The sequence below is a fragment of the Balearica regulorum genome, chromosome 8 (assembly GCF_011004875.1).
Source record: "Balearica regulorum gibbericeps isolate bBalReg1 chromosome 8, bBalReg1.pri, whole genome shotgun sequence".
Lineage (NCBI taxonomy): Eukaryota > Metazoa > Chordata > Aves > Gruiformes > Gruidae > Balearica > Balearica regulorum.
Genome location: NC_046191.1, coordinates 16,272,285 through 16,280,081, shown reverse-complemented (window position 1 = coordinate 16,280,081; position 7,797 = coordinate 16,272,285). Strand labels below are relative to the sequence as shown.

The following is a 7,797-nucleotide window of genomic DNA, read 5'->3' as shown; positions in this document are numbered from 1 at the left end:
CCCGGGACGCTCTCCCGTGGGCTGCGGGGCGGAGCTGCGGAGCTGCGGGGCCGGCACCCGGCGCGCCCCGCCCGCGGCACCGCCGGTCCCGAGGCGGAAGCGGCGACCCGCCATGGGGCGGCTGTGGGGCCGGTGGCTGCTGCCGCTCGGCCTCCTGCAGCTGCTGGGCGGCCCCGCCGCCGGTGCCTGCCCCTGCCAGGACCCGCGGCTCTGCCACCCCGTCACGGGCACCGGCGGCTTCGAGGTGCGCGTCCCCCGGCGGCTCCGGGCCCCGGGGCGTGCCCGAAGGCTGCGGAGAGCGGCCCGGGGAGGCCGGCAGGGAAGGCCGGTCCCGGGGCGGCCTGCGCGGTTAGCGGGGCGTTAAACACGCCCTGCGCCGCTGCCTTATTTCAGTCGCCGGCATTAGGGTCGAACAGATTTTAGTAAAATAGGTGGATGTGATTTACAGGGAAGTGTGAGAGTTGCGATGAGTTCGGCTTTGCAGACTGCTGTCCCCGCTGCAGGGATCGGCCTTGCGCACAGCTGCTGTAAAGCGCGACCCGGGCCGGGCCGGCTGCCGGGCCACCGCTCCTGCGAGCCGGCCGAGGGCAGAGAAGCAACCCGGCAAGCTGGTTTGCAGAGACACAAGTCGTGTACCTTTTTAAGAGTTATGTGGAAAATAATCATCCTGCTGAGCTAACGCGGGTGCTTTTTACCCCTTTTCCAGGTCTTCGTATTCGATGTGGGAAAGGAAACCTGGAAATCCTACAACTGGTCAAAAATTACAACTGTGGCAGCTTTCGGAAAGTACGATCCTGAGCTCATGTGCTATGCCCACTCTAAAGGCTCCAGGATAGTACTGAAAGGTTGGTTACATTGTGAAAATGTGGTTGTTTATGTGATACATGAATAAGAATATAACGTGCGTAGGACTATAATACCTTGACATTTCACGTTTATTTGTATGCAAAGTATTAAAAATCAGTAAGAGGATTGATTAATTAATAAGAGGATAATGCACACAGGACTAGAATACCTTGATGTTTTGCACCTGCTGGTATGCAGGGTATTAAAAAGAAAACCAGCAGTGGCGTCTGCCACAGTAACAGCAAAACCATTCCAGTGGCATCTAAATCAAAGTTCTCTTAACAGGGAACACTGCAGCTGCGGTGAAAGGGAGGAAGGGAGGAAAGGCAAAGCCTGCAGTAGGTATCTGTTTGGGTCTGTGTTCTGGATGTTATGCACAGCACCCAAAAGACAGAGTAAGGAAAGGGACTGCAAGTCATTTTTAGTGTTTTTCACTGAAATCAAACTCTCTGTCTTAGGAGGAAGCAGTCGAGTTTTAAAACATGAACACTGAGGAACTCTGTGCAAGTACAAACGCTGATTAGAAAGACAAAGTCCATCTTGTCAATATGTGCTTACATGCTGTAATCAAGTTTTGGCTCTGTTGAGGCACAAATGTAATCCAAGACCACAATGTGGAAAACAACAAAAGTTAAATGTAAAAGTATGTTTATCAAAACAGTAAGACACAGTCCCTCTGGCTCCCTGGAAATCCTGGAAGTAAATTGACTTCAAGAAAGGAAGTTTACAGTGGCTAAAAAAATATTAAACAGAAGCAAGGAGATTAAAATGATAGGAAAAATCCCAAAGAAACTTAATTTTAAACACTGCTGTCTCAAAGAAGCTTGGTAAGCTCTTCTGGGGTGAGTTCCCAAAATTATGTTTGGGGAAAAAAGTTAACTCCTTTGTATTTTACCAGTGTGGGGAGGTTTTATTTTGAGGTTATGTTAGTTGGTTTGGTAAAGACAAACCTTTCCTCCTTACTGTGGCTGTGGTGCAAATACGTGTTAACTCTTGAAGGCCTCTTGTCTAGGTGATGTACCTCTTAAGGAAGTTGTTGATCCTGCTAAAAGAGCAGCGTGGATATCCCAACAGGTGGACCTTGCAAAGAGACAGTATATGGATGGAATTAACATAGATATAGAGCAAGAAGTTAATGAAACCTCCCCTGAGTATTATGCATTAACAGAGCTTGTTAAAGAAACTACAGATGCTTTTCACAGAGAAATTCCAGGATCACAGGTAATAATGACGTTCTTTATATAAACATTGTTTAACTTTATGAAATGCAAGGAGTTTTGAGAGTGCTGTTTAGCATATGAATATGAAAAAGATATGCAGATCTAAAGCATGATATGAATGGTTAATTATGAATGTTAGCTATGATATGCTATCTTAAGAATCACTCTTTTTGACCTGTATGAATTTAAATGGCAGAAGGGTTTCACTGAGATTCATAGATACGATGTTATTGTGGTGTGTGAGCTGGGAGTTGTTAGTATGGTTTAATGAACCTGTGAAAGTAGGGCAAATAGAGCCTTCTGGTGCAAAAGCTTGACAATGTTTTGGTAAACCCATCACTAAAGATTTGCATCATGCTTCATATTTTTGATCAGATGGTTTCATGTTGTATTTTAATTTCTTTGGTGTTTTGAATTCACTAATAGGGGCACTCACTGTTTGTTATCTAATGGTTATCAGTTGAGCAGCTTCTCCTGTAGTTCATTAGTATCACCAGGTGTTAAACACTGCAACATTTGGGAAATGCTGTCTTTAGACGCTACAGCTTTTTTTAAAGAGAAAACCGGAGTGCCTAAGTGCCATTCACGGTACTAACTTGGGTCTTCTCCCTTCAGGTAACGTTTGATGTGGCTTGGTCTCCAGCATGCATAGATAAAAGGTGCTACAACTACACTGGGATTGCAGACGCCTGTGACTTCCTATTTGTGATGTCATATGACGAACAGAGCCAAATCTGGACAGACTGTATTGCAAAAGCCAATGCTCCTTACCTCCAGACTTTAGTTGGTGAGGACAAAACACCTCCCCAGGAGTCAGAACATTTCCATTTGTTCACATGAATAGATAGAAAAGATTGCTGTTTCTTCAACAAGTTTTTTGATTGTATTAAGGCTTTCAAGTGTGCTCAAGTATGTGTTGTCCTAATGTGAAAATAGAAACTCAGATCCTTAGGACGCTACGGATAGACCTTCAGCAGTTGTGTGTTGTGACTTGTAACTGTCCAGCCCTCACAATTGTGAAGAACACTTTTAAAATGACAAACAGCAGCGAAAGCAAATGTGTCTGCCTGGGCTTGCAAAGAACCTGAAACATTTGTCTCTTCTGAACTGCTGCTACCAGCAGCTGGGTTTAAGTGTAAGCAACCAGAGCAGTTGCTAGGATTGAATAGAGCAAGTGTAGGAGTATGCTGGTGGGAGGGAAAGGAGTTTGCACCTTAGCCTCTGTCTGTGGATCATGGGCTCTGGGTCTAGATTGGTTCTGAGAATAAAAACCATGGGAAAATGCAATAATGCATCTTAATTTTTATTTCCTTCAAAACTAGGATATGAAGAGTACATTACTATGGGCGTTGATCCTAAGAAGCTTGTGATGGGGGTCCCCTGGTACGGCTATGACTACATCTGTCAAAATCTAGCTAAGGTAAGATGAAGATTGTTCATTTGCAGTTGTACTGTTGATTTTTTTCTTTGGAAAAAGCTAGCTAGATTTTGGTGATCCTGCTTTTGTATTAAGAAATATGTGGTCTGATGGATACGACTGTAAAGCTGAGGCTCAAGACAGAGACTTGTGCTCAGCTAACAACTGATGAGCACTGTGTTACCAAACAAGGCATTTTATCTCTCCCTAGGCAACCTGAACCCTGTGATACCCAAGCACCATGTTTGACTAAGGAGCTATAGATGTTACCCGTACGAGAAGAGGTGATGTCCAAAGGCACTACAACCCTTGTATCTGCCTTCTCAACACAGTCACTAAGCTCACTGCTTAAACACTAGGTGCAACAAACCATAGCAAACCTATGACTCCTAAAGTCTAGCAGCTTATGGATAAATCATGGAGTCTCAAACAACATTGTATTTATGAAAAATGTAAGAGTGGATGAAAAGTGGAAGGGATAAGACAACTGTATCAGTTGAATGATGTCCATCCCATCCTGTATTACTACAGAGTAAACAAAATTTAACTGTTTTAATTTATTTCTGGCTACAAATAGTATGTCTGCCCCAGATACTGGAAGATTTGGTATTTTTGAGACCCCCAGTGCTTTTTGTGACTTTGCTGTTGGCTGTACTGCTACTTTGGAGTTCAACAAATCTATGTAACATGAAAGTCATGCCTTCTGCTTTTTTTTCAGGATCACGTTTGTTCCCTTTCCAAAGTACCTTTCCGTGGGGCTCCTTGCAGTGATGCTGCAGGGCATCAGGTCCCCTACGGAGCAATAATGAAGCAGGTGAACAGTTCTTTTTCAGGTGTGCTGTGGGATGAGGTACAGAAATCTCCATTTTATGAATACAAGGTAAGTGTCTCTTTATAAGACACAATGTTGTGGAGTGAACGTTCATGAACCATAGTTCTTTGATTATAAAGTTTTCGGGGTTAGATTCTTCCATATGTGTTTCCTACTTTTTTTTTTGTGTAGTAAAGGATGGCTGGATTTCTGTATCTTGAATTTCTAGTCTGAAAGAAGGGTGCAGTGACTGAAGGCTGCAGGGGTAACAACGATTTTTATTTGCAGTTTTCTCAAGAGATTGTATCATGCCAAAAAGGACTTTTTGGCACAAAGAAGTCAATCCTTCACTGTTACAGTTACTTTTACGAGTTGGTGACTGATTTAAATGAAAACAGATTCTGAGATGCTCTGAAGTTTTTCTAAGCCAGTGGCTTACATGCACGTTCTCTTCTGTGTTTGGTTTCTGTATTAGAGATAGTGAAAGAGTCCGTGAATGATTGTGCTTAGATGAGCAGCACAGTGTACGCATTTTGTCTCGTTTCTTCAGACATTATTTTAAGTTTCACATGTAGATGATTAACAGGTGTTGTAAGCAAGGTCAAAGCAGCATAACTTTGAGAAAATTTTACAACCTCCTCTAAAACTGTTTATTGTTGAAAAAAGCATTTAACTGAGTTCACCTGTTATCTCAGATACACTGACTGTTTAACTATTTTATTTTTAAATTATTAAAATACAAATTAGCTAAAGTCTTTTCATCTAACTTCAGTTAAAATGTATTACTGTTTTATAACTTACTTAGATTCTAGAAGTAAAAAAATAGCCAACTATCTGAATTGAAAATTTTGTCTTGTGTGAAAAAATAATTTCTATATCAAGAAAGTATCATGTAAATCTACATAGTTTGTATATGAGAGTTTTTAATTGTACTTTTCACTGCATTCAACAGAAAATGTATCAAAACTCGATGAATGTCAATGTATCATGTTTAGATAGATAGGTAGGTACTGACGCTAGTTTAAATGTTTTTCTAGGATTCTCGTGGTCACTTCCACCAAGTATGGTATGATGACCCTCACAGCATCTCTCTAAAAGCAGCATATGTGAAGAATCGAGGTTTAAGGGGCATTGGCATGTGGAATGGAAATAGTCTTGACTATTCCAGGGAAGCTGTAGCAGAACAACAAACTGAAGCAATGTGGCAAGCCCTGACACCGTAAGAACTATGTGAATCCTTGATTTAGAATGATGAAAACTGGTATTTTTTTTTTAATTATGGCTTATACTATCATAGATTTTGACTTTATATAAATATACTGTGATTACAAAAACTTTAGGAACTAGCCAAATTTATCTCATTATTTTGTATGCAAAGCCATATTGTCATTCTTCAGAAAGTTCCGATGTTGCTTTAGTAGTGGTTTGGGTTTTTTTTAAAAAACTGATCATCTTTTTCATTTTTCACAACTACTACAAGTTGGTTAAAGCTTGAACCCAGTGTGTATGTGGTAACAAGTCAGATGAAGTGGAGTAACAGGAGCAATCTAATGATGGTCCTCTACTAAGGCTGCCTGGTGCAGCAGGTATTCATTCCAGGGTCACATGGTGCAGTCTCAGCTTTCTGACTTCCCCCCCTATATTTTAGCTAAGTTTAGTTAAGAATCAGATTAAACACAGAACACTGGGGAGACAGATTGTTGCTTACATGCAACTTGGTGAAACTTGTGCCTGTACTTGGTTATTCTTCTAGAGATTAAAATATTTTACAGACTGAAGAAATTAGGTAACATGAAGTAGTTGCCATTAAATTTTTATTGGACTTCTTGTTAGAAAGGAATATTCAATAAATTCCAGTTTCACCATGTTTATGTATCAAGTAAATTCCTTAGTTTCAAAAGCCAAAAATCTTATCATGAAGAGGGAACATTAATATGGAGAGGACCTGGATGATGTGTTCTTCCAGTTCAAACTTCTTTACTTCCTGAAAACTAGGACTCAGAAGCTTAGTTAATGAACGGCATACGTATTTTTCCACACACTTTAAGATTCATTCATTAGTCTGTTTTTATGTGGTGTTGCCTCTGAGATAATAGGAGGTTATATTTTCTTTCTAGTTCATATTTTTCATAAAATAATTTGTCTAGAAAAGTTGTGTAACTTTTTAAAATACCTGTAGTCATGGAAAGATTGACTGATGTTTACAAGATTTTTTTTGTTAAATAAAATGCTGTCTTCACAAAGGTTGGTAAAACAGCATTGTCTGTTTATGCTTTACTTGTTCCACAGCTTACAGCCCACACTGCTTCTCTGCTTCTCAGAACTGTTTCACAACCAGATTAAAGTGCAACTGTGCCCTGCTTAAGTGATTCCATTAATTAAACAATTTATTTAATTAATATATGTAGTCAGTTGTGGGGTGGTTGGTTTGGTTTGGTTTTTTCCCCTTGCTAAATAGTTACTGGGAAAACACCAAGGAATAGCAGCACTACCCTAATGGCTACTGAGGAGAAGACTAGAAGACTTCATACCAGTGTCTGACTGCTTGATACAACAGGTGATGGAAAGCAGAAGGTGAAGCTTACTGCTCTCACATTAAAAAAAAAAAAAAATTGCCTTGGAAAAATCAGAGCGCTCTACACTAGAACTCTGGTCTGTAGGTTTTATGAGAAACTGATAAATTTAATATATAAATATTTCAGAATTTGTATTACTATTTACATTCATATGCTAAAAATACTGTGAGATAGATAATTGTGAAATTGCGAGGTCTTCTGAAGTGGATGATCCGAGCTACAAAATTCTAAGAGAAGGCCAGAGGGCTTTATAATAAAAGTCTCCTTCCTGTAGCAGTCAAGAATCATGAGTTGATACTTTTTATTTTTTAATTTGGGTTCAGATTTTCCAGTAGCTAGTTGCCTGCTCTTGTGTCTTAAATAAGACACAATTCTGAAATACAGGGTGTATTCCATCCTGAACTGAGAAAAAGTGGTTGTAGTTTTAATAATTACTGTAATACTTCAGCACTAAAAATCTTTGTTAAATCCTATCTTTAAGTAAATAAATTGGATAATGGGTGGTTTGACTCAAGACATTTGGAAGTTAGTCCTTTTGAGAGTTGCATAGTTTTCTTACCGTATTACTGATTTCCCATGAGTGTTTCCCTTCCAGTAATAAATACAGCCTTGTCAGCTTTTTAGGTGACGTTAATTCATAGCATGTTACTGTTCTGCTTAATGTAATAACATCTGGAATTGCAAAGCAGCAAACAGGAGAGCCAGAAAAAATGACTATCAAGAAGAGGTTTCTGATTACTCTTTACTGTTATGTAAGCACATGCATGAGCTTGAACTTAAAGAAAAACAGATTATGCAATACAATACTGTAAGTAGGACCAGGATCATCATTGCAGCTTGTCCAAGACAAAGCTTGCATCTTCCACTAACTACAGAAGATGGTCCATGTGGCTCTCCTAATAATAGAGGGAACAAAAACAGCTAGAT

General features: G+C 40.2%; 1 protein-coding gene across 1 annotated transcript; it reads left to right on the top strand.

Moving 5' to 3' along the window:
• The first annotated feature begins 59 nt into the window (after positions 1–59).
• Positions 60–7,154, top strand: CTBS (chitobiase). Its single transcript, XM_075759809.1, has 8 exons — positions 60–244; positions 707–845; positions 1,859–2,067; positions 2,682–2,853; positions 3,389–3,486; positions 4,202–4,363; positions 5,332–5,513; positions 6,753–7,154. Exons 1-8 carry the CDS (start codon positions 113–115, stop codon positions 6,775–6,777), a joined length of 1,119 nt encoding a protein of 372 aa, XP_075615924.1. The 5' UTR covers positions 60–112; the 3' UTR covers positions 6,778–7,154.
• The last annotated feature ends 643 nt before the right edge of the window (positions 7,155–7,797 follow it).

Excerpts from the sequence above, each read along its gene's own strand:
- CTBS (XM_075759809.1), top strand. The coding sequence starts at position 113 with ATGGGGCGGCTGTGGGGCCGGTGGCTGCTGCCGCTCGGCCTCCTGCAG. Across the intron at positions 846-1,858 it reads CTCCAGGATAGTACTGAAAG|GTGATGTACCTCTTAAGGAA; the intron begins GTTGGTTACATT and ends CCTCTTGTCTAG. Across the intron at positions 4,364-5,331 it reads CTCCATTTTATGAATACAAG|GATTCTCGTGGTCACTTCCA; the intron begins GTAAGTGTCTCT and ends ATGTTTTTCTAG.